Source organism: Rhinolophus sinicus, linkage group LG10 (genome assembly GCF_036562045.2).
Source record: "Rhinolophus sinicus isolate RSC01 linkage group LG10, ASM3656204v1, whole genome shotgun sequence".
Lineage (NCBI taxonomy): Eukaryota > Metazoa > Chordata > Mammalia > Chiroptera > Rhinolophidae > Rhinolophus > Rhinolophus sinicus.
Genome location: NC_133759.1, coordinates 79977072 through 80003049, shown reverse-complemented (window position 1 = coordinate 80003049; position 25978 = coordinate 79977072). Strand labels below are relative to the sequence as shown.

Sequence of the window (25978 nt, the reverse complement as noted above, 5' to 3'; positions counted from 1 at the left end):
AACCTATGTAAGGTCACTAAGCTGGTATTCATAACTTATTCAGATAAAATACAGAGGATGCCAAAAAAATGTATACATATTTTAAGACAGGAAAAAACTATTAAAATTATGCTGATGGTAACTACTTTGAGCACCTCTTGTAATTACAGAAGTCAAACATGACTTGTCATCTTTTGTTATAGGTATATATTGAGTATTACAATTTTAATACATTTTTTTCCTTTCTTAAAATGTGTATACATTTTTTTTGGCACCCTCTGTATAAATCAAGCCACCTAAGAGGATTGACAACTACTTATTAGAAGGTCAGATTCTATAGAAGACTGAAAAATGCTGCCTGTAAATCCACAAGTAAAGGATGTGTTCTTACTAGCTTTAGGCTAGGGTGGTGATTGGCTGCCCTTTCAACCTAATGATTTACATTGTGGGGATGAGGACAATAATGATGGTGCCAATGGGAGTTGTTCTTTTCCCCCCTCTAGAAAATGACAAAAGATCATTTGGTAGAAGAGAAAACTTCGCTCCAGAAAAGTCTTCTTTACTATGAAAGTCAACATGGAAAGCCGGTAATACCTCTCGCTGAAAAAAAAAAAATTTGATTTTCTATTTTAAAGAGGACAAATCAGTTCTGTGACTCATATCTTCAGAGCTGTTTTACAGAGTATTGTTTCCTACATTTGGGAGATTGCCTACTTATTTAAAATAACTGTTTAGAAATTGGGGGGGGAAGTCATAGTGCTTAATGTTTCAAACATTTTAGATTTCTGGTTACTAGGTAATTTCCATTTTTCTTCAGGTGACCAGGGAAGAAAGGCACATTGTCAAACCTCTCTATGATAGATACAGACTTGTGAAACAGATGTTGACAAGAGCTAGCATCACTCCTGTCCTTGTAAGTAAAACATGCAAATATTTATCTAGTTAATTTTACCAAGACCTACTCTTAAAAAAATTATAATGCTGGTATATGGGAGAATGACACAGCCAAGGTAGCAGGAATTGTGAGGTTACTGCTTTTAAAAAGAATAGGAAATAAATAAGTGCCTACTACTATCTTTATAAGCATTTTAATGTATAAGGATGTCATGAAATCCTAACGAGTTAAGTCACGACAGGTCACAAGTGATCACCTCATTTCACAGATGCTGAAGCTGAGGCTCAGGAGTGATGCGTCCAGGGTCACCTACATTATGGAATAAAATAACCTGTATTTCAGACCCTTGCCTGATTTCTTTTCATTTAAATTCATGTCTTTGAAAATACATTAGTTTTATGATGGCTGTCATGATGATGTTCACTTAGTGCCATACTTTATAAACTGATTTTTTTTTCAAGTTCATCTTTTTATTTGAACTACTTAAAAAACAACGTTTTTTTAATTGGGGAATATTGGGGAACAGTGTGTTTCTCTGGCGCCCATTAGCTCCAAGTCGTTGTCCTTCAATCTGGTTGTGGAGGGCGCAGCTCAACTCCAACCAAGTTCAGTTGCCATTATCAGTCTTTAGTTGCAGGGGGCGCAGCCCACCATCCCCTGCGGGAATTGAACCAGCAACCTTGTTAAGAGCTTGCGCTCTAACCAACTGAGCCATCCAGCCACCCCATCAAGTTCATCTTTTTAAATGAAGAAGTCTGTTAAAATAATGCTTATTCATATTGCTGTACATTTTTAGAGAAAAGGGAAAACTCTAATACTTACATGCAAATTAAGTGCTATCCCCAGATTAACAGATAGTATGGCTCTAGATATTTCTCAGGCTCAAGTAGAAAACAGCCTGTAGCCCAATTTGAATGATCTCATAGGAATTAATTTACTGGAGCTTATGGTTCACTCAGGCTTGCAGGCCATTTTTATGTCGATAGCCACTTGCATAGGGGTTTCCTTCATGCTTTGACCACCTGACTAATTAGAAAGTTCACGTTGGCCTTCTAAGCATGTTTTATTTAGCCCTCAGATAAACTGATTCTTTTTTTTAAGGAGGGCGCAGCTCACAGTGTCCCATGTGGGGATCGAACCGGCAACCTTGGTGTTATTAGCACCACACTCTAGCCAACTGAGCTAACCGGCCACCCAAGCATCCTTCTTTTTTTTTTTTTTTTTTAAGATTTTATTGGGGAAGGGGAACAGGACTTTATTGCGGGAACAGTGTGTACTTCCATGACTTTTTTTCCAAGTCAAGTTGTTGTCCTTTCAATCTTAGTTGTGGAGGGTGCCGTTCAGCTTCAAGTTGTTGTCCTTTCAGTCTTAGTTGCGGAGGGCGCAGCTCAGGTCCAGGTCCAGTTGCGGTTGCTAGTTGCAGGGGGCGCAGCCCACCATCCCTTGCGGGAGTCGAGGAGTTGAACCGGCAGCCTTGTGGTTGAGAGCCCACTGGCCTGTGTGGGAATCGAACCGGCAGCCTTCGGAGTTAGGATCACGGAGCTCTAACCACCTAAGCCACTGGGCCAGCCATGATTCTTTTTTAATTGGCCGCTTTTTTAGTTGTTCATCTCAACACTATTTTATAGTCAGTTTTCTTTGAACAAGGGGAAAAAATCCTGTATGGTTTATATTCTTTGTATATAAGAGTTTATTCAGATTTTATTTTCTGGTTCCAAGGTGTCAGCGACATTTTCATAATTCCATAATAGTATACTCTTTGAATTTCTTTATGAAAACTGTTTTAGAACTCCACAAGTTTGTTTTTAAAAACAGAGTCTATAGGAAGCATTTTTAGATCTTATGGCCTCCTAAACATGACTACCATAAAGAGAAATTTGAGAAACAGTAGTTTTTTCAACAAATGGTGCTTGGACAACTTGATATCCACTTGCAAAAAAGGATGAATTTAGACTCTTACTTCTCACAAAATTTGTCTTAAAATAGACTATAGTCCTAAATGTAAAAGCTAAAACTAAAACTCTTAGGAAATAGAGGAATAAATTTTTGTGACCTTGGATTAGACAATATTTTCTTAGATATGACACCAAAAACACAGTGACAAAAGAAAAGGTAAATTGAACTTCATGAAAATTAAAAACTTTTGTGCATCAAAGGATTCTTAAGAAAGTGATAAGACAACCCACAGGTTGGGAGAAAATGTTTACAAGTCATGTATCTGATAAGGGACTTAATATCCAAAATATATGAAGAGCTCTTCAATAATAAATAGCTGAATAACTCAAATAAAAAATGGGCAAAGTATTTGAATAGACATTTCTCCAGAGAAGATACATAAATGGCTATTAGGCAAATGAAAAGATGTTCATCATCATTAGTCATTAGGAAAAGCAAATAACCATATTTAGTAGCACTTTATACCACTAGTGTATTAAAAAAGACAGATAAAAACATTGTTGGTGAGGATATGGAGACATTTGAACCCTTACGCACTGCTGGTTGGAATGTAAAATGGTGCAGCCACTTTGTAAAAACAGTGGCAGTTTCTCAAAAGGTTAGACACAGAGTTACCATGTGATCTATCAGTTCTCCTCTTACATATGCCCATGAGAATTGAAAACGTGTCTACACAAAAAATTGTACACAAATGTTTATAGCAGCATTATTCATAACAGCAAAAATGAGGAAACAACCCTAATGTCCAGCAACTGATGAATAAATAAATGTGGTATATCCATATAGTGGAATATTATTCAGCCATTAAAAGAAACGAAGTACTCATATATGCTACAACATGAATGAACCTTGAAAACATTATGCTGAGTGAAAGAAGCCAGATACAAAAGGCCACATATTGTTTGATTCCATTTATATGAAATGTCTAGAATAGGCCAGCCCATAGATACAGAAAGTTTTGTTTGCTAGGGGCTGGGGAGAGAGGGCACATGAAGAACAGCTGATGAGTACAGGGTTTTTATGGGGGGTCAGGGATGAAATGTTCTGGAATTAGATAATGGTAATGGTTGTACAACTTGTGGATATACTGGAAACCATTAAATTGTGCACTTTAAAAGAGTGCATTTTATGGTATGTGAATTATATCTCAGTGAAGCTGTTATTTTTTTCAAAAGGAGTATAAGGGGGTACTTTATCAAATTGGTTGATAGCAGTTGTTAAAAAGAAAAATGCTCTCAATTAAATTATATGTCATGCTTTCTTTTATCATTTAGAATTTTAAAAATATTTACTGAATGAACTCTTAGAATTATCTAGACGTAAACTATCATTTATCACTTTTATGCATACATAAGAAAATACATATTATAAAAAATATTTTACCAAGGAATTCCTAAAAAATGAAAAGCAATTGGTTAGGATTTTGGAACTAAAGTTTAATATCTATTCTATAGTGAAATGAAGCTTCTATGAACACTTTAAATACTTAAATTGTAAACCATCGATATGTTGATTGTTACAGGGGTCTCCATCTACCAAGCGAAGGGGTCAGATGTTACAGCCAATTATAGAAGGAGAAACTGCACACTTTTTTGAAGAAATCAAGGTAGTCCTTAAGAGAAATCATTACATGATCTCTCTCTTTTCTAAAGGAAAAATTGAAAGTCATGGCCTGTTTGCTTCTCTGTTTGGATATCTTTTTAGGAAGAAGAAGAAGATGGTATTAGTCTGTCCTCTGAGTTAACTGATATCTTGAAAACTGCTGTACAGGCACAGTCTTCATTGGAGAACTCAGAATCTGATGTTGAAGAAAATCAAGAAAAACTGGCTCTGGATCATCGATTGTCAAGTACTCGAGCAGCTTCTATGTATGTATGCTGATTTGTGATTTTAGCCTATTTGTATGATAAAATTTATATGCCCAGAAATTCAAGGTTAAATAATTGAGCACTTAGAGGGAATTAATACAACGCTCGAGAGAGACCCTTTTTTAAAAATGTGATCTACAAAATATGTTGTCATTCACATTTTTTAAATTAAACATTAGTGTGTTTTAAAAATTTTAAAAAATAAAATCCTGCATTTGCTGCATAACAAAATTCAGGCACCAGCTGAGAGTTATCTGTTCGTATGTTCTCCGTCAGCTTCTTTACTTGACATGGTATCTGACTGGTCCTCAGCCCTGGCTTCACTTCAGGATCATTTGGGAAGATTTTTTTTTTTTTCAAGTACCACTGCAGAGACCTTCCTGCAGCTATTCTGATTTTGTTGGTCCGGGGTAGAGCATTGGTATATTCTGAAAGCTCCCCAGCTGACTTTAGTTTGCAGCCAGGGTTCCAACCACTGTTAAGAACATAATGAATCAACAGTACCCTTTCAATAATGTTGTTTTCCCATTTCAATTTTAGGCCTGAGTTACTGGAACAACTTTGGAAAGCCAGAGCTGAAAAAAAGAAACTACGTAAAACATTACGGGAATTTGAAGAAACATTTTATCAACAAAATGGAAGGTTTGTTGAGCATCACAGAATCGCGTCTTCTTTCTCCTTAAACTCACAAATGCCCATATGTTAAAGAAATATATAGGAATAGAAATAAATTGTGCATGTAAGGATATTAGCATTGAAAATAAAACTAAAAATAATTCCTTTATACCAGGGGTATCCAAACTTTTCAACGTTTTTTACCAAGGGCCATATGCGGTAAAATACACAAACAGCTGGGCCACTCATTCGAGGTGAAATACGTATTACATCACCTGGTTTATTTAAGTAAACTAAATATATTTTTGGAATTTGCTGCGGGCCAATTAAAAATGGATTGCGGGCCGCAGTTTGGACACCCCTGCTTTATACTATCAAGCTCTGCTATTAATGGCAAGAAAAAGTCAGAGCTGGAGTAAACAACATCTGATAAAATATTTCGAGGTTGTCTTGGGGGGGGGGCAACTATTTTATGTTCTTTAGTGCTACATCCTCATCCTTTTGGAAGCGTTTGTGGAATGAGATGTTTGTCCTTTTAGAAAGGGTCCCATAACATGAGTGGTATCTTCAATTAGTTTGAATTCTTATACTGAGATCATTGCTGCTTAAGCTGCATATTGGTCATTCCAGACTGTCGATTTCCAAGGAGTGTAATGGTGGCAGTCATGTGGCTCCTATAATCTAATATGGCAAGTTGCTGTTATCTCACTGGTTAATGCACAGTTGACTCAGTGAAGCTCTTAAAAGTACCGTGTTTCCCCAAAAATAAGACCTAGCCGGACAATCAGCTCTAATGTGTCTTTTGGAGCAAAAATTAATATAGGACCCGGTCTTAAGTTACTATAATATAAATAAGACCAGGTCTTATATAAGACGGGTAATATAATATAATATAATATAATATAATATAATATATAATATAATAATACCAGGTCTTATATAAGACTGGATCTTATATTAATTTTGCTCCAAAAGATACATTAGAGCTGATTGTCCAGCTAGGTCTTATTTTCGGGGAAACACGGTAAGAAAAATACGTTCTAATTCAAATGGTGGCCAGAAGTGAGGGCTATCTCAGGTCTCTGAAAAGTTTTTCCATGTAACTGGGTAGTCTTACCAAGCCAATGGCTATGTTACAAATTCCAAAATGTGTTTACTTTAAATTAACTTGAGAGTCTTCTATATAGGTTGGCAAAATGGTTTAAAAAATATCTCAAGTGCAAGAACGCGTTTTCCAAATATCTTCTAATTCTTTGTCTTATTGGAAGGAAACTTTGCTTATGATTATACTTAGGATGGTTTGAGCTTTACCTAGTGATTAAACTGGATTGCATTGGGTCATTAATATAAAGTGAGGAAACTGCTTTTTTGCTACAGGTAAGGTGTTTTATATCTCAGTTCACTGAAGCCACAGTTAATGTATAAAATGAGTCATTGTAGCCCTCCAGCACTTAGTATGTACTCACAGACCTGACATAGTCTAGCAGTGTATGTCTTATTAAAATAGTACCTCTAGTTATTTGTATTGATCATTGATAAGTGCATGATTTAATCTGTCAGTAGAGAAATCTATCAAAAATAGAAATATTTTAGGAATGTTCTTTGGGGATGGGGGAATTGGCCTGATATTTTTTTCTTGCAGTTTTTTTATTTGAACTTATATTTGGTAACATTGTGTCTCACATTAGGACAACTTCTGGGACTTTATTTTCCAGATGATCTCTAGAATATTATAGATTTTTATTTTCTCCCCTAGGAATGCCCAGAAAGAGGATCGAGTTCCAGTGCTTGAGGAATACAGGGAGTACAAGAAAATTAAAGCCAAGCTTAGGCTTCTTGAAGTTCTTATCAGCAAACAAGATTCTTCAAAATCCATATAAAACATGCTCCTTGAAAACAGCATAAAATCAATTGTATTCTCTGAAGCTGTCATCGTGTATACTTGGCTGGTTCTTGAGTTCATGTTGTCAGGCACTCAGAGCGTCTCATTTTGTAACTTGGTTGTGGTGCCACTAGAGAAATGATGGGGGAGGTGATAGGCCCTCTCTAGGGAGCACAGTGTTCCATATTAACCACAGACTGTCCTCTTTAGCAAACATCCAGTTTTCTTCATTGTTTTGTACTACAGATACATCCATCCTGTTAGCAAAAGACTAGTATTTTATCCTTTCAACTTCAAGAACTTTGGAAATACAAGCTTTTTGTTATTACCAAGTTTATTATTTTTTTCATTACTGAAGAAAATTGAGAGGAAAATCTTCACATTGAATTCTTCACTTGCCTTTTTCTTACAGAATGACTGAAAATTTGAAAGAAAAGCCTATAAATGTGCACATATGCAACTGTGTTCTATGTTTTCCTAGAAAACCAAAATCAACTGAAATTTCAAGTCCTGTGGAACACATTTCTGTTTAATTCCCAAAGTGACACTTTTTCACAGGTAGTATGTTAGCAAAATTTTGCAATTCAGTGGTCACACAGCTCCTGGATGAAGATAACAGAGGGTAGACCAAAAAGTGACCTTGCTTATTATAGGATAGTGAAAACACATCACACATCACACACAGAACTGAATCATATCACATGCTGCCTATGGGACTTAAGTTACTGTTTTTTTCCTCAGTTACTGTTTCTCAGCTGGTGATGATGTAATTTGTCTGGATCAGATCCTACATCCCCCCACCCCCCCACCCCCTTCAGATAATGTGAGCAAATAGCCATGTCAGTATGTAGGAATTCAGATGGTGCTCAGATTTGTGAGTTGAAACAAATGGGCCTAAATTGGCAAAAGAATCATTATGCCTGAAGTAAATCTGTTCTTAACAAGGGCTATACCACTGCATTTTTACATGTACCTTCGGGGGGTTGTATCCTTTTTTCCCCTCTTAATCAGCAAAATCCATAAAGAAAACATACTCTATAAGGACGACCTTTGCTCAGTCACATGCTGTTTAAACAGCTGGTTGGTTACAAGATGTGTAGTGGCATGCCCCTTGTCATATACTCTAAGCATATCTTTTCTTTGGCTTTCCATAGCTTTTCTTCAGGTACTCTCCTTGTATCATTCTGCTAATCATTTTCACAGGATAGTGACTTAATTTGTGCTAACAATGTAACAGTCATTAACAGCATATTCCGGTCAGGCTTAATCTAAAGTGTTAATTTTTTTCTTAGTGCTTTTTTGGATTGATGAGTGTCTCACTTTGATTGTGCCCATGTTTTGCATGCAGTGACTCATGCATGGTTTTCTTAACTAGGTAATATTAACAATTTGTTCCATATGAAAATGGACTTTTGCAACATCCTTTAGTAAGATGAGGGAAGCATGAACCTCAGACTTCTGGCACTATTACATAGTAAGCACATGAAGTAGTTTGATAATACGTAGTGTTTTTAGTACTTCACATTTCACCTGTGTGTGCAATGCCTTGTTTGCAGGGAGGGAATATTCATTGGTAGTGAACATGTAGTTGGGGAATAAAGCACTAAATCCAGCCCTTTTTGTGTGGTTTCCTTTTGATACAGCTAGGTTATTCATAATGTATACCTAGAAAAGTGAAATTGAAAATGCCAAAAGATCATTTTGATTTGAATCCATCATGCAGTGTACATTTAATTAATTTCTTTCAGTCTCCAGACAGGAGTATATCCAAACATCTAATTTAATGTGCACTGTGTATTGTTTTATATGAATGTTTTATTTTATATACCACATGCAAAAATGTCCATATGCACTATTTAAATGTTTTAAATAATATATTCCTTCTTTATAATGCTAAATCTATATGAGTACCATATTTTTATAAGTCAGTGGCCTGACTGGTTTCATTTTAGAATTAACAGCTGCTTCATGATGTTGGTTATTCACTGTTAATGTTTGGCTGCAAGTAGAGTAGATAAAAGTGGCATGGCAGCACTTATGCTATGTGACAGTATTGTGTGTCGTAGTTGAGCAGTAGGTGGTAGAAATAGGCAGTCTGTGATAGTTTTACTTTGGTATAAGTAAAAACTATATATCTATATACAAATAATATATAGATATATATGACCACCGGTATAATTGCATTGCTGTGTCTGGCACTTCATTGTATAGACTTTTGTAATAAAAGAACTTTAATGTTCTAAGTGATTGTAAATGTGTGTGTTTGTTTGTTTTTTCACTAGATGTTGAAAAAGGAAAAATAGAGACCTCAAGTATTCCCATGTCTTACTGTTCTCCATGCTTTGTTTGAATTACCCCAACCTGGGCCCATATGGGGGGACAGCAGGGTTAGTAACCACCTCACTGACTGCATCTCTAGGGAGTGGTAAGACAGGGAAAGATCATGTTGTTGATTGCCTTGTGGAAATGGAGGGAGAAGATGCAGAGAGGATAGTTAGCAGTTCTTGTTGCAGTGAATTCTCCTATTAAGAAAATGATGTACAATCTCTAAGAGAAGCACTTAGTCCGAGGAAGGTGGGTAGGTTTAAAAATTCCTTTATTCCAGTTTTAAAATCCAGGGGCCGTATTGAGCGCCCCTGTGGAAGTTGAGTACTATGTTCAAATGCTATTGCTTGGGCTAAGAACATAGTTCTTCTGGGAGGGTTTTCCAATTTCCAAAATGCCAGTCATATAGAAGTTTTCCAACCATCCAAATAGTTTTTGCAGCACCCTCATTTACACTTTTCAAATACAACTTGACTTTTTGTAACCTGGATACGCCTACCTTGCTCTTTATTTTTTAAAATGTATTTTGCTTTTAAAGTGGTCGAGGAAGCACTTTTGCGAAACTTTAGATGCGTTACGTCAGAAACTCTAGATGAATTTCCAGTGTGAAGATATTAATGAAGTTTCTGTAGGTGGTTGGGTAGTTTGTTCTTTTACACTTTAGCTTTATAGGAGACTTAAAATTGGGAAGAATGGAGGTGAGATTATTTTACTTGGGGTATTATATGATAGTTTTACAGACTCCTAAGCATTTATCTATGGTCTGAGGAAGTTGGAACATGGTACATGATGAGAACACCAACAGTTACACTTTGTGGAACACCGAGAAAACTGTTTTTACCTATTGTCCCATGAACAGCATTATTTTGTACTTTCCCTTCATATTCCTAGGATTTAATAATAATTCATTATAAAGTTCTCTGTGTGAATTGGTGCATATACTCTGGAGGCATGTTCTAATGGATTATACAGGCGTGGATTATACAGTGAGTCCCATTCAGGGGCACGTCGTTCCTTGAAATCGTTTGATGATGATTATTGACCCTGACGATAGTTTGATGATAGGTGGTTTAGTGCTTTTTAAAGTGTACCTGAAATGGGACAAGTTTAGGAAATAACTCAATACAGGGATAAATCTTTGTTAGGCATATTCAATGATTGCATCAGTTTCTCACCTCCACTCGACTCAGTAGGGTAGAGCGGAAACCTTTCTCATCACTCGGTTTAGTTTTAAACTGATGTAGTGTAATTCTTTCTCCAGCTCCACGGTGTATAAAAAGAGGCTAGAGGATAATTGAAAAGAGAATGAGTCAGTGACATACTTTTTTGCATCAAGAGACAGCAGGTTCTTAGTGTCGATTGTGAAATGCTTAGATTGGGAAGACAGTGTTTTAAGCTCCTGAAACAGGCTTAATGTGACCAGTTATGGGTCTAATCTAAAGCCGTGTGGAGAACGGTATCTGCTACACATATCAAGTATAAATGGTAGTTCTATTATTTAGGGATGTAAGGATGAAAGCAATTGGTCTCACTCTCACCTTATATTTAAACAAATGGAGCCTGTGCTTTCAGTTTAAAGTTGGGTAAAAAAAAATTTTTTTTTTTTGAAGTGGCATCTTAGCAGAATGAGGTTCTGGGTTCAGGAAAATAATGTGTGTAACTCATGTCCCCAGTCCCCATATCACGATAATCCCCCGGTCCCCTGGTTAGAGCCAATGCTTACTCTCGAAATTCTCGTTGAGTGACGGGTTGGTAGTCATCTTGAGTTTCTGTAGAATAATACTTTTTCTCAAGTCTCTCTTTCCATTTTTTCATCTGCTCTGCACTTTGAATCTCCTGGCAAGTTAGAGGAAAAGCATAAGCTGCAATCTCAATTTTTTTCTATCGTAAGTATTTGGCACACAAGCTTCACAGGGTCGAGAACCTGCACCTCTGCTCTCCGGGGCTGTGATGTTGAGCCCCACTGGCTCCCCCCCCCCCCCCCCCCAGTGCCCAGTGTTTAGGTTGCCGCAGAGTCACTTCAGAGGAACTGGTGTTAGAACTGGTGGGCAGAATTAGGGGGTTTTTAAAATTGTAATTATTCTTGTATGCCTCTTGCCCTCTCCATCTCCAGCTGACTTCCTTCTTGCTTTTCACTTGGCCAAAGCTGAGATGTTCTTTTCCGTACCCGTGTTCTTTACTGAAGCAGATGTCCTTCAAAGTACATCTGTGGATATTTGCTCTCCCAGCTGCTTCTCAGCCAGACTCCTGCGGTCTTACCTAACCACCCCAACCCCCACTTATAATTACTGCACCAATCTGTTCATTCTAATGTGTGCACATACCCCAAATAAACTCCTCGTACCAGAAAATTCCTGTGGCTGCATCCTTCTCTGATCCCATGGAGTCTTTCCTGTGCTTTGTCCTAACTGTCACCCACATTCTTTTTGGTGTCCCAATACCTTTGTCCCAACTTTAGAAAAGATGCTCCGTACATTGTGGAAAATAGGGACAGCTCTAGAAAAGGAGGGGAGACATTGCACCCAGATGTGACTCCTCTCTGAGTATGATTCTTGCCCTGCTCCAGCACTAACACTAGTAGCAAAGTGGATTCCTGTGTAAGGTTCTGATTACCTTCCTCAGAGAGGATGGTGATGCCTAAGTTAATACACTGTTTACCTGGTAAATGTGTGCTGTTCTGGTCACAGAAACTCTTTTACCAGACAGTGTTTGTCTTTAACCGATGTATCTAAAGTAGGATAAGATGGCTCTCAATCTTTCCAGTTTTCTCTTGGCTACATTACAGCACCTGCATTTTGACATATTTACTAATGCTTTTAATATCCTGTTAAAAAAGTGGTTGACCCCACAACTGTTTCTGAATGACCAGGCCTATTATAATATGGAAGCGTTCGTAATATGGATATGAATAGATTATGCCTGATAAACTTAACTCATCCTTCAAAAATCCCATCTCAACCACCACTTTTCCTGTGAAGCTTTCTTTGATACTCACCGGAAAGTGGTAGGCAGAGCATAGGCAGAGCAGCAGCTCTTTGGGGGCATTTCCTCCAAGCTTCTAGGTTCTAGTTAGCCCACCTCTTCTCTGTAGGTGGTAGCTGCCTTTTACAGTTGTCTCTGGATTAATTTAGTGTTCCACTTTGGCTCTTACAGTAAACCTCCTCCTTTTGAACTAACTACCTAGTGTGTTTTTTTTTTAGATTTTTTTTTTATCGGGGAAGGGGAACAGGACTTTATTGGGGAACAGTGTGTACTTCCAGGATTTTTTTCCAAGTCGAGTTGTTCTTTCAATCTTTGTTGTGGAGGGTGCCGTTCAGCTTCAAGTTGTTGTCCTTTCAGTCTTAGTTGCAGGGGGCGCAGCCCACGATCCCTTGCGGGAGTCGAACCGGCAACCTTGTGGTTGAGAGGACACGCTCCAACCAACTGAGCCATCCGGGAGTTCAGCTCAAGGTGCCGTGTTCAATCTTAGTTGCAGGGGGCGCTGCCCACCATCCCTTGTGGGACTCGAGGAGTTGAACCAGCAACCTTGTGGTTGAGAGCCCACTGGCCCATGTGGGAATCGAACCGGCAGCCTTCAGAGTTAGGAGCTTGGAACTCCAATCTGCCTGAGCCACTGAGCCACTGAGCCGGCCCTACCTAGTGTGGTTTTGTTTTTCTGACTGGACCCTAACTGATGAGTACTTGGTAGCAGGGGAAGTCCAAAGAAACAAAACCTCATAGAGAGATGCTTCCACCAAGGGATACAACAATTGACTTAATATATGGTGATGGAAGGAGAACTGACTCTGGGTGATGAACACACAATGGGATTTATAGATGATGTAATACAGAATTGTACACCTGAAATCTATGTAATTTTACTAACAATTGTCACCCCAATAAATTTAATTAAAAAAAAAAAAAAAAAAAAAGAAGAATTTGAGACAACCACCTTGCCATTTGGGATTCCTCAGGCTACCGAACCAGCAGGCAAAGATTCAACTGAGGTGATTGGTCCCAATTACCAAGAGGAAATTGGTTGCTGCTACAAAATGGGTGCTATGGTCAGAGGGCTATAATTGGAACCTGGGAATTCTTGAGGAGGGTCAGGGTGTGCCTCTTAAATACTTCCATGTCCAAAAGTAAACTTTGTAATTTAAACATTAACTTCTTAAGGAATTATGATTTGAGTAGAAGAGGTCTTAAGATCACCCAGAGATGGATACAATTACTATTGGAACTTTGCTTCTCCCTTTTTGAGGATAGGGTAGGAGTGCCTTCATTTATATAAAGGATAGTTCCATCTTATTAGATGGAAGCTTAAAATAGTTACGGTTGTTTTATGAAAGTTCAAATGTGTACTAAACGCCAAAAGGGTGAACTGGGCCGACTATTTAGCTAATGTCTCTCAACTCACAATTTACCCTCTTATACTCTCCTATGTGATGCTGGGTCTCAGGCTTTGAAAACTCATTCATCAGACTCTTGCTACTGGCTTTGTTAGGTTCTGCCTTATTGGTGGATGGAGGGGACAGGGTTTTGTTTTTTTCTATCAGTATTGCTTCTGGCTCTAGCAACAATGGCGGGCTTCTTTTGGCATACACAGAATCAGACTCATCACACTCCCGCGAAAGTATCAGCCCCAGTGTGGGTGGGCTAGGGGGTGCTCTCAGAGGTCTAAGAAAGAGCTCCACAGGGCCCTCCTCTCAGATACTAGGTTCTGATAACCTCCCCTTTCACAATCTTAACCCTGGGAGTGGTAGCATCTTCCTACAGGTGTTATTTATGAGTTGCCTCAATGTTTTTACTTTTTCTGCCTTCCAATACTTAAATAACCAATTCCCTGTAGTAATTTTTTTGTTTGAAATACATGTGGTTTCCATTTTCCTGATGGAAATACATCAGGAAACTGATGACATACATTGTAGTAAGTATATTTTGACTGATACATTGTAGTAAGTATATTTTCTCACTTGGTTGAATGCATTTTTGTGTCTTTTACAGAAAGTTTAAAATTTTTCTTAATCTTGGTTTTAAACGTTTTTTTATTAATCCCTGGGCATTTTCTACTTGGTCGCTTTTATAAATAGAATCTTCTATAATTTTTAATGAACTGGTTATTTGTATATGTGACATTGTATTTATGTAAATTATTTTTTCCTATTGCTTTATGAATTCTCTTTTGTCATTTTTTCAGTTCATCGTATACCTAGAAAACTTAAGGGAATCATATCTCAAATAGAGGTCTTTACAATTTCTTTCTTGATTCTTTTACTTCTAATTTATTTCTCTTAATTGTTTCGGCTGATCCCTCCAGTGTATCCTTGTCTTGTTTCTGACATATCCAGTGTTTCCCTATTAAGTAAGGTGATAGATTAGGGGTGAGATAAATGTTTTTATCATATCAAAGAAGTATCCATTGATTCCTATTTTGATTTGTTTTCCCCTCAAGATTGAATGTTGAATCTTATCAAATATCCAGCATCTATGGAAAATGATCATGTAATTTTCCTCTTTGGACCTATTAATAGAATGAATTATGTTAGTTGATTATCCAATTTTGAACCATCTTTCCATTTTTAGAATGAACCCTATCCGAATCATGATATATTATTTTGTTCTGTTAGATTCTGTTTGCTAAAGTTATTTAGGTTTTTGCTTCCAGATTGATAAGTGATACTTTCTTTTTCTTAATCTTCTGTTTAATTTATTTTTGATACAATCTTTGCCAGGTTTTAGAATCACTGTATAGTCACTTTGTAAAAATAATTTGGAAAATTTCCATTTTCTCTTCTCTGGAATAGCTTGAAATTATTCCTTAAAAATCTGGTAAAATTCCCTTGTGAAACCAACTGGGCCTGATTTATTTTGAAGGTTGTTCTTTGATGAGTTTATTTCTTCTACAGAATTGATTTGTTTAGGCTTTTAAAAATGTCTGTGCTCAGTTTTGATAAATTTTCTTTTCATAGAAAAATTCATCACCTTCAGTTTTTCAAACGTTATTTGCATAGAGTTATGCAAAAAATCTTTTAGTGATTTTTTTTCAGGTGTACAACATAATGATTTGATATATGTATATGTTGCAAAATGATCACCACAGTAAATTTAGTTAACATCCATCACCATATGGTTACAGATTCCTTTTCTTGTGATGAGAACTTTTAAGATCTACTCTCTTAGCAACTTTCAAATATGCAATACAGTATATTAACTATAGTCACCATGTTGTACGTTACATCCCCATGTCTTATTTAGTTTAAAACTGGAAGTTTGTACCTTTTGACCACATTGACCCATTTTTCAACCCTCCCTCACCGTACCTCTGGCAACCACCAATCTGTTCTCTGTATCTATGAATTCATTTTTTAAAAGATTCCACATATAAGTGAGACCATACAATATTTGTTTTGTCTGACTTATTTCACTTAACATAATGCTCTCAAGTTCTATCCATGTTGTTACAAATGGCAGGATTTCCCTTTTTGTGGCTGCATAATATTTCATTGTGTATATAAAGAACTGTTTATACCATATTTCTTTATCCATTTATCCATTGATGTACACTTCTTTGTATTGGCTGTTGTAAATAATGCTGCAATGAACATGGGAGTGCAGATATCTTTTTGAGTTAGTGTTTTTGTTTTCTTCAGGTAAAAACCAGAAGTAGAGTTGCTGGATCATATGGCAGTTCTATTTTTAATGTTTTGAGGAACCTCCATACTGTTTTCCATAGTGGCTGCACCAATTTACATTCCCACCAACACAGTACAAGGGTTCCCTTTTCTCCACATCCTTACCAACTCTTACTTCTTTTCTTTTTTATGACAGCCATTCTAACAGGTATGAGGTGCTAGCTCACTGTGGTTTTAATTTGCATTTACCTCCTGATTATTGATGTTGAGCACCTTTTCATGTACCTGTTGACCATCTGTATGTGTTCTTTGGAAAAATGTCTATTCAGGTCCTTTGCCCATTTATTAATTGGATTTTGTTGTTGTTACTGAGTGGGCTGAGTTCTGTATATGTTTTAGATATTAACCTCTTACCAGATAGATGATTTGCAAAAATTTCTCCCACGCTATGGTTACCTTTTCATTTTGTTGATGGTTTCCTTTGCTGTGCAGAAGCTTTTTAGTTTCATGTAGCCCCACTTGTTTATTTTTGCTTTTGTTGCCTTTGCTTCTGGTGTCAAATACAAAAAATCATCACGAAGACTGATGTTAAAGAGTTTACTACCTATGTTTTCTTTCAGGAGTTAAATGGTTTCAGGTTTTATGTTCAAGTCTTTAATCTATTTTGAGTTATTGTGTGTGGTGTAAGACAATAGTCCAGTTTCATTCTTTTGCATGTGGTTCCCAGCACCATTTATTTTAGAGACTGTCTTTTCCCTATTGTATATTCTTGGCTCTTTTGTCATAAATTAATTGACCATATATGCGTGGGTTTATTTCTGGGTTCTCATTTCTAATCCATTGGTCTATTTGCTTTTATGCCAATACCATACTGTTTTGATTACAATAACTTTGTAATATAGTTTGAAATCAGGGAGTATGATGCCTCCAGCTTTGTTCTTTCTCAAGGTTGATTTGGCTATTTTGGGTCTTTTTTGGTTTCATACAAAATTTTAAGAGTTTGTTCTATTTCTGTGATAAGTGCTATTGGAGTTTTGACATGGATTGCATTGAATCTGTATGTTGGTTTGGGTGGTATGGACATTTTAACAGTATTAATTCTTCCGATCCATGAGCACAGAATATCTTTCCATTTGTTTGTGTCTTCAATTTCTTTTAGTGATATTTCAAAATTTCTCCTTTCCTGATTATTTTTCCCACTGTAATTTTCTACTTTGTATGTTTCTCTCCCTCTTATTCCATTTGTTGGCTAATGGTGTCTTTTCAAAGAACCAGCCCTTTTATTTATTTATACTAATTTTTGGTTGTAGTTCAATTCTGCTTTTATCTTTATTTCTTGTTTCTGTTTTCTCTTTATTCTTTTCTAACTTTTTGAGTCACATACTAAAATTACTTTCTTTTCTGTCTTTGATTTTTGTTTATAAATTTAAGGCTATTAATTTTCCTCTGGGTATTCTTTGATTTTATCTCATAGATTCTACTATATAATGTTTTTATCATTTTGTTTTCTGGGATTCTGTGATTTCATTTTGTATTTTCTCTTTGATTCAAGAATTGTTTAATAGACAATTCTTTAGAAATTCAAAAATTTCTTGGTTAAAATGTTTTAAAAATTTCATTAATTATATATTTTAATTAGTTTCAGGTGTAAAAATCAATGTAACAGTTAGACATTTACACCCCTCACAAAGTGATAACCCGCCTCCCAATAATATATTTGTATTATGTCGTTTACAGGTAATATTTTTTCTATGTTAACTACATTTTGGAATTTATTGAGGTTTTCTTTATGGTCCAGTGTATGATCAATTTTAATGAATGTTTTTTTTCTTTTTAAAGATTTTATTGGGGAAGGGGAACAGCACTTTATTGGGAACAGTGTGTACTTCCAGACCTTTTTTTTTCCCCCCAAGTCAAGTTGTTGTCCTTTCAATCTTAGTTGTGGAGGGCGCAGCTCAGCTTCAGATCCAGTTGCCATTGCTAGTTGCAGGGGGCGCAGCCCACCATCCCTTGCAACCTTGTGGTTGAGAGGACGCACTCCAACCAACTGAGCCATCCGGGAGCTCAGCGGCAGCTCAGCTCAAGGTGCCGTGTTCAATTTTAGTTGCAGGGGGCGCGACCCACCATCGCTTGCAGGAGTCGAGGAATTGAACTGGCAACCTTGTGGTTGAGAGCCCCCTGGCCCATGTGGAAATCGAACCGGCAGCCTTCAGAGTTAGGAGCATGGAGCTCTAACTGCCCGAGCCACCAATGAATGGGTTTTTGAAAACTGAGTGTATCTTCAGAGAGTACAGAGTTTAATACATAACTGTAAGACTGCCTATTCAAAATATACATATTTTTTATCCTTTGATTTTTCCTGATCTGTCTCTTTTTGTGTGTGTGTGTGTGCTTGTGTATTTCTCCTAAGTCCAGTAGTCTTATGGAAGTTGGTGCTGTGTTATTTGGTACATAGATCATCATAATTATTAGATTTGATCTTAGCCTCATAAAGTGCCCTTTATCTCATTTAGAGCCTTTTGTCTAGAATTCTACCTTGACTTATATTAAGTTGTCCCCTGAGGTGTTTTGCTTCCCTATTATACCTTTGCTCATGCTTTTATATTTAACTTTTCTGAATCACTTTGTTTTAGGTATATATTTTAGGATACATGTTTTTCGTAATTCGATTTGAAAATATTTCCTTTTTAAGTAAATTATCCTAATTTGTCATTACTGACATATTAGATATATCTGGTCACAGTTATGTCATATTGTCTTATGGTTGTATTTTAAGTGTTTTATCATGCGGTATATTTTCTGTTCTTTTTTGATTTGGTGCTTTTGCCATTTAGGAATGTATGTGTTTTTGTTTTGAAGCAAATGTACTTCAAAGTACATCTGTGGGTATTCTTTGCCCTCCCAGGAAAACAAAACAAAAAAAGAAATGGTTTGTTTTTATTCATGTATCTTTTTATACACTCTGAGTCTTCCCTTTCTTGCTTTGGTTCCCTCAACAAAGAACCAAACAAGTTCAACAAGAAAATTAGCTTATAATTTCTTCCTCCTCATCTCCTTCCCTTCTACCACCCAATTATATTTTCAATCATCTTACCATATATCCTTGTATCTGAGAGGTGGAGTCTGTTGTAAGACATACCATTATTTTATGTACCGCTTAGGAAAAATTGCTGCCAATTAAAGTATGACACACTGTCAACCATAAGGTATATTTTGATTCCAGAGATGTTAAAATTTGAAAAAAGTGTTTTAAAACCTAGAAAACAATCTTTTTATTTACTATTGTACTCTCAAATATGCTAAAGTTTTTTCTTCTTGGTTATTAACTCTTAATCATAATTCTTTAACTTTTAGCTATTATATGACCCAATCAGTCAGGTTTTTCTACTTTATACCTTCTCTCTCCCTCCTTTTCCCAAAATTTCTCCAATCATCTCTGAGTTGGTTGAAGTTGATCCTCTTGTAGAACTCTCAGGAATATAACAGTATTCCCTGAGTTCTTGCATGTTCAAAACTGGACTTTATATTTGAAGCACAGCTTTGCTAGATATAAAAATCCTTGGCTTACATTTTCTTTCCTTGCATATATTGTGTGCTTTATCATTACTTCTTAAACACGTATATATAGAGTCGTTTATTGAATATATGTCATAAATTTGAAATATAAAAAATCATTAAAGTGATATCTCACATTAATGATTACAAGAGAAAAATTATGTAATTGTCTCAGTAGACTATACTCACTAACCCTGTGTGATTATCCCAGTGAGTGTACAGTTGAAGGACCAGGGTATCTGGCTGAGAACACCCAAAAGGGGCAGTATCTGGAATCCAAACAATTTGACCTAAACAAGAAAGGATCTAGAAACTGGGAGAAGTATTTGGAGGTGGCAAACAACTACTGCTTTGAAAAAAAACCCAAATCATTTCAATTCTTAATCAGAACTTTTTTGTAAGCTTATTTCTAATAAAGCCATTACTTCTTTATGAGAAAATTAAAATCTTACATTTTCATCAAAGCCTTCTCTTCTGGCTCGTTCAGCCAAATCTCCACCTTTCATACTGAGAATATAAAATAAAAATTAGAGGCATTTGATAGTAAAAAGGGAAATGCCAACAAAATATAATCAGATCTATAGTAAGGATCTGAATTGCATTTCTGTTCTTTCTGATAACACTAAGTACTTGGAAAATGTGGTCATTAATAAGTTCCCCAGAGTACCACATCTCTAGCTATAAAAAAAGTTTATATTATGTCCCATTGTCTGGGTTTGGGAAACATTTCGACAACAAATTGATTCAATAAATGTAAGTGTATTCTTAATTTGTGTAAAAATGTTTTTATTTTGATAGCTAAATAAATGCACTTAATGTAGACTGAAATTGCTTCCTACCTTTTTAGAGGGATTTTACTGTCCCGTCCAGCTTCTGTTAAGCCTTTTTTCAGTGGCATATCATGCCTTACATTACTTTTAAAGTAGCTTAGAGTTTCATGACATGCTCAGAAATTAGGAGGCACATTACTGGATATATTGACAACACATTTAGAATCAGCACTTTGGATAGTGGTGGTTTTGCAATCAAAACCTTTTATTGTAAATTTCTCATAATATAGAGCTTTAAAATGGTAAATTAAAAGTTTAAAGTCATCTTACTTTTTGCTGTTTTCATCTGTTTGAGGTTTCTTTAGTTTGAGTTTTTCAAGAACATCGTTGTAACTCTGGGCATAATTAAAAATAGTTTTAAAAAGTTCATCAAAATGTATCCTGTATTGTCAATTTTTGATCAATGTATAGGAAATATGGAATGCCTATCTCTAGGGACTGCTACTCTAAAGAAATGTAGAGGCAAATGCTATGATTATCCTTCTTGCACCTTGTCAGCACTTATGGTTTCTGACTGCTGGTGAAAATAAAAAGGGGGTTCTCTTGTGGGCATCACGCCTGAACGTGAAAAAAAAAAAAAAAACCACCTTGAAAAAGTATTAGTAACATTTATTGTATTAAAGATAACACTTTAATGCACATAACTAACATCATCATCAAGAAGTAAAAGATGAAGAGAACCACAATTAAGCTCACTGGGGGACATATTAATAGTTTTCTTTTACAGTTAAGTTCTTGGACAGCTTTTAAACCCCATTAACCCTAAAGTGATTAGGATCTTTTCTATGTGAAGTGCTATGGTTAGAGCTGTGGGTATGCAAAGATGGGCACATGTGACTCTGGTACAGCTCTAAGTGAGGTAGGTGTCAAGAGAACAGACGATTCTGCTCTGTCAGGGAGAATAGAGTGTCAGTGAGAGAGTGTAGGGAATATACCTGGGGTCAGAGAAGGACATGAGCAGGGGCCCAGAGGAGGGAGAGAGCACAAGTGTGGTTAGGCACTGTGCTCAAAACTGGGCTATAAATGGCCGCATAGAAAGTAGAAATTTTATAGTTAAATGAGAATGAGTAAGGATATGTTGGGACTGTGAGACTTTAGAAGGGCATTAGAATGTTTGAGTAAAGAATTTGGACTTATTTTGACAGGCTCAGGGAAACTCTGAAGACTTTTGAGCAGAGAAGTAATAAGATCAGAGCTGGCCTGGCACAGGAAAGAGACTAGAACAGGTGAGAAGATGTGATTACACAGAATTACATCTGGGTGAAAAGTCCTGAGGCCCCTAATCTGGCGGTGGTAAATGTGAGCAAAAACTGTAGAGATTAATTTTACACACAAGCCTTGGCAGAAGATCAAATGAGGGACAAAGAAATACAAAGTGCAAGGTTTTTGAGTTGGGGTGACTGAGAAAAAACTGCTGCCATGAACAGAAACAGGAAAGTGAGGAAGATAAGGTATACTGAGTTTTGAGTTTAGATTGTTTACAGAAATTTGCATCTAAATTGAAAACTTTTAGAGGGAAGAGTTACTTTTATTATAATATCCAACAGTGCTTTGTATTTAGTAAATAGCTTAATTACTGTTTAATACGTTGAACTCTGAAGTAATTTTGGCCACATTTTTAAAGCCAGAGAGCATATTTCAGTGTCCTGGTAGTGAAATCATACAAATATGAGTAACACTGAGCCAAAAACCAAAAAAACAACAACACCCCCCTAAAACCCCCAAACCCACCACCACTTGGGTTTAAGTGTTATTCACACTACAAGAGTATATAAACTGAATAAGATTTGTCTTAGAATTCTAATTAAGAAAAGACTGAAAAAAAAAAAAGAGAAGAGACTTTGACGTACCTTTTTAATCATTTTACCAAGTTCAAAATCTGGTCGTCTGCCTAGTGAATAATCAGCTTTCACTTCAAAATAGGTATTATTAATTATTGCCAAGAACATGTTCTGGGGAGAAATATTCAAATAATTATTTCAATAAAAATTTAGTTCAAATGTTAGTGATTTTGATAGGTGCTGGGATTTGTAAAACGATTTAAATTTAAAAAGTAACTCATGCTTAAAAACAAATGGCCATGAAGACTAATATAGTAGAATGGGAAATGTGTAGTGTGTGAATCCAGGCAAATATGTGGTAAATGAGAAAAACGGAATTTAAAGTAGTGCATACGAACTGGTTACTTACATATACATTAATTTATCAGTATTGCATGTTAATCTGTTGCTTAGATTAATGTCATTCTATGTTCATAAAGGGAGGTTTTGGTTTTTAAAACGTCTATAAAACTGTTTAATGGCACAATCCTACTAAGGCTTTTATGACTACTGATATCTAGATAACGCAAACAGAATTGTGGAGAGGGTATTCCTTAGCCCTAGCCCACCTCTCCACCTTTTACTGTGGCTCAGCTCTGTTACTGCGAGGATTCGTGGCCATCACCAGGGATTAATTGCTATGCATGATAGAAAAAAAATGTTTTTGTGGAGGACAGACAGTAGCAGTGCCTTGACTATCAGGGCACGGTTGCTTGATTAGGAAGGCCAAACAGATTAGCCCTGAGCACATACGAGACCCATCCTGGGGACTCCTAAAAATCATCAGGGTGTGAGCTTTCAGCTGTGAGGGCCAAAAGCCATCACCATATGGATAGGATATTAATGGCCTAATTCATACCTATTGTCACAGGCTGGAGAGACCTGGGATGTTCAAATTATATGTGTAAAAGATTTACCACATTTCTGGCACACAATTAACACCCAGATGGTAACTACTGTGATCACATTCTCCATTGGACAACTTGTTTAGACACTGGACTAGAGAACCTCGATTACTAGGAATCCACACCATTCTTAATAAATGTAAAGTGTTCTGACAGCTAAGCAATGATACCGTAGTTTCTTCTAAATTGTTAGTTTCATTTTTCATTCTGAAAAATGTAAGCAAAAAAGGGGACATATATAGTCATTCTTACCAGGAGGATAAAGAACACGAAAAAGATGAAGGTGATGAAGTAAATGGGTCCCAAGATACGATTGGCTTGCTGAATACCAGCAAAATTAAAATCCCCAAGAACAATTCGAAATTGTGAAAATCTTTGATGGGAAGAAAGAAAAGCAGTATAAAATATTATATTCCTTCATACATACATGACAACTGGTGGGGTTAATGTGTCTAAGAAAGTAGTTAGCAGCATATGGCATATGTTCTCTGGCTTTAGTTATGTTAGCACAGAGTTTTATAAAACTGGATGTAGAAAATTCCCCTAAAGGCAAGACTTTGAGGTATCTCAATAGCTGAACAGGTAGTCCAGAAAATAATAGGCTTCAATTTATTTAAACCAATGTGAACCCAATGTTTACCTACAATATTTGAATCTTGAGATACCTGCTTACTGGTTGCTCTTAGCAGTGGCCTCCTTAGCTATTCCTGTGCCCTTCTAAAGCTTAGAATATTTTGACCTTGTCCAATAAGTAATTTTCAACTTGTACCTAGACCCAGGAGCCCTGAAATTTCTGTATCAATGACATGTTTAATGTTTGCACCTCTTTTGTTAAAATAAGGATGCCAACCATTTGTCACTTGCCGAGTCTCAAACAAGTGCTCGTAATGATCTTTAAATATTATCCCGAGGTTTATTTTATTCATTTCAATGACTATAGAAGCTTGGTTTTGATGTTAAATAACATTTAAAATATTACAGATCTTCATTTTCTTAATTTTAAAGATGGAATATTAAGAAATTAAAGCATTCAATAAGTATGATAGTAGCAGAGGTAGAATTAAAAATTTCTTAACCTGAAGTCTTATTTTATTTTCTCATCAATAATTTGCAATGGCATTGCCAGACACACCAGGAATATGTTATAAGTTAAATGAGTTCTTTATTTTAAGGGGAAATCTGGGAAGGAATTTTTTTTTAAGGAGGGCACAGCTCATAGGAGCCCATGCAGGGATCGAACCGGCAACCTTGGTGTTATTACCACCACATTCTAACCAACTGAGCTAACTGGCCACCCCTGGAAAGGAATTTTTAATACTATGTAGATACTTTGCATGATTGCCAGTCAGTCAAAAGGGAGAAATGCTTCTTGTTCTTTGATGCTTTTGCCACTCACAGAAAGGGGGCATAGGGCATCTACAATGAAGGAAGAAAATGTAGTCAAAGAAATCGGCTACTTGGAATTAATCCTAGGGCTCAGAGTTATCTGAAACTTTATCCCCAGTACCTAAGACCTGATTAAATCATACTTAAAGTATTTATCCAGGTTTTAATACTGGTCTGTAATGCTCTTCGACAAAGATAGAGAAATGCTGAATTGCAAGACCAAAATTTCTCAACGTATCAAATCTTTTTTCCTCTCTGGTATACAAGAATAAGAGGTTCTGTTTTAGTGTTTCTAACTTGATCTTTTATCCTTGAGTTGTGTTTATATAAGAAAAGATAAGTGAAAGGCATCATTTCTCCTTTCCAGAAATTAGCTCATTAACTAAAGCTTCCATTCAGCCTTTTCTATCAGGGAAGTGACCGGATATCTCTGCTGTGTAAATAATAATGTGAATAACAAAACCTAAGCAATTTACTGAATAGTTAGAATCAGATAGGAACTGGAGAGAAATGGCTATGAAGACTAATATAGTAGAATGGGAAATGTGTAGTGTGTGAATATGGGCAAATATGTGGTAAATTAAGACGAACAAAATTTAAAATAGTGCATATGAACTATATATATATATATATATATATATATATATATATATATATACACACAACAATTTATCAATATTGCATATTAATCTTTTACTTTAATTAATGTAATCCAAATACAGTGTATTTGTTACTTTTCTCTTAATTGAAACTTAGTTTATCCTTTTTGGCTTTTTTCAAGCTAAAAGGAACACCATGATTCCTCCGCATCGGTTATACAGCGTTATACTGAATGAAAATACTGCTTTGTAACTTCTTGATACCCCTGCTAACTTTTTAGTTCTCTCTTGTTGAATTAAAATAGCTAACAGACTGTTTCATAATAATGTACCGTTTGTGGTTAATATCACTTCCCAGTTTCTGAGTTGGTGGCACAATTGGGTGAAAGCTATTCCTAAGCATTTTTTAAATATGACCTCTATTTCACTGTCTTCTTCTGTAATTCAGGTTAAATATATATTAAGCCTTCTCATTCTTTCCTTTATGTCTCATACTCTCTCCCAACATTTTTTCTTTTAATTGGGGAATGTTGGGGAACAGTGTGCTTTTCCAGGGCCCATCAGCTCCAAGTCGTTGTCCTTTAATCTAGTTGTGGAGCGCACAGCTCAGCTCCAAGTCCAGTCACCGTTTTCATTCTTTAGTTGCAGGGGGCGCAGCCCACCATCCCATACAGGAATCAAACCGGCAACCGTTTCAGAGCTCGCACTCCCAACCAAGTGAGACATCCGGTCGCCCCCCAACATTTTTTCTA

At 36.3% G+C, this 25978-nt stretch overlaps 2 protein-coding genes across 6 annotated transcripts in view; one reads left to right on the top strand and one right to left on the bottom strand.

The window, feature by feature from the left end:
• FAM13B (family with sequence similarity 13 member B) overlaps nucleotides 1-9449 on the top strand; it is a 64814-nt gene extending 55365 nt beyond the window's left edge. For all 5 annotated transcript variants that reach the window (XM_019740217.2, XM_019740222.2, XM_019740221.2 and 2 more), the window contains 6 exons: nucleotides 483-566; nucleotides 797-892; nucleotides 4353-4436; nucleotides 4535-4698; nucleotides 5239-5340; nucleotides 7070-9449. In XM_019740217.2, coding sequence (XP_019595776.2) covers nucleotides 483-566; nucleotides 797-892; nucleotides 4353-4436; nucleotides 4535-4698; nucleotides 5239-5340; nucleotides 7070-7193 — 654 coding nt within the window. In that variant the 3' untranslated portion in view covers nucleotides 7194-9449. The remainder of the gene's footprint in view (nucleotides 1-482; nucleotides 567-796; nucleotides 893-4352; nucleotides 4437-4534; nucleotides 4699-5238; nucleotides 5341-7069) is intronic.
• Nucleotides 9450-10706: 1257 nt separating this feature from the next.
• PKD2L2 (polycystin 2 like 2, transient receptor potential cation channel) overlaps nucleotides 10707-25978 on the bottom strand; it is a 31364-nt gene continuing 16092 nt past the window's right edge. The window contains exons 9-14 of the mRNA XM_019740238.2: nucleotides 23494-23614; nucleotides 22367-22468; nucleotides 20787-20851; nucleotides 20139-20193; nucleotides 11244-11356; nucleotides 10707-10803 (exon numbers count right to left, since the gene is read on the bottom strand). Coding sequence (XP_019595797.2) covers nucleotides 10707-10803; nucleotides 11244-11356; nucleotides 20139-20193; nucleotides 20787-20851; nucleotides 22367-22468; nucleotides 23494-23614 — 553 coding nt within the window. The remainder of the gene's footprint in view (nucleotides 10804-11243; nucleotides 11357-20138; nucleotides 20194-20786; nucleotides 20852-22366; nucleotides 22469-23493; nucleotides 23615-25978) is intronic.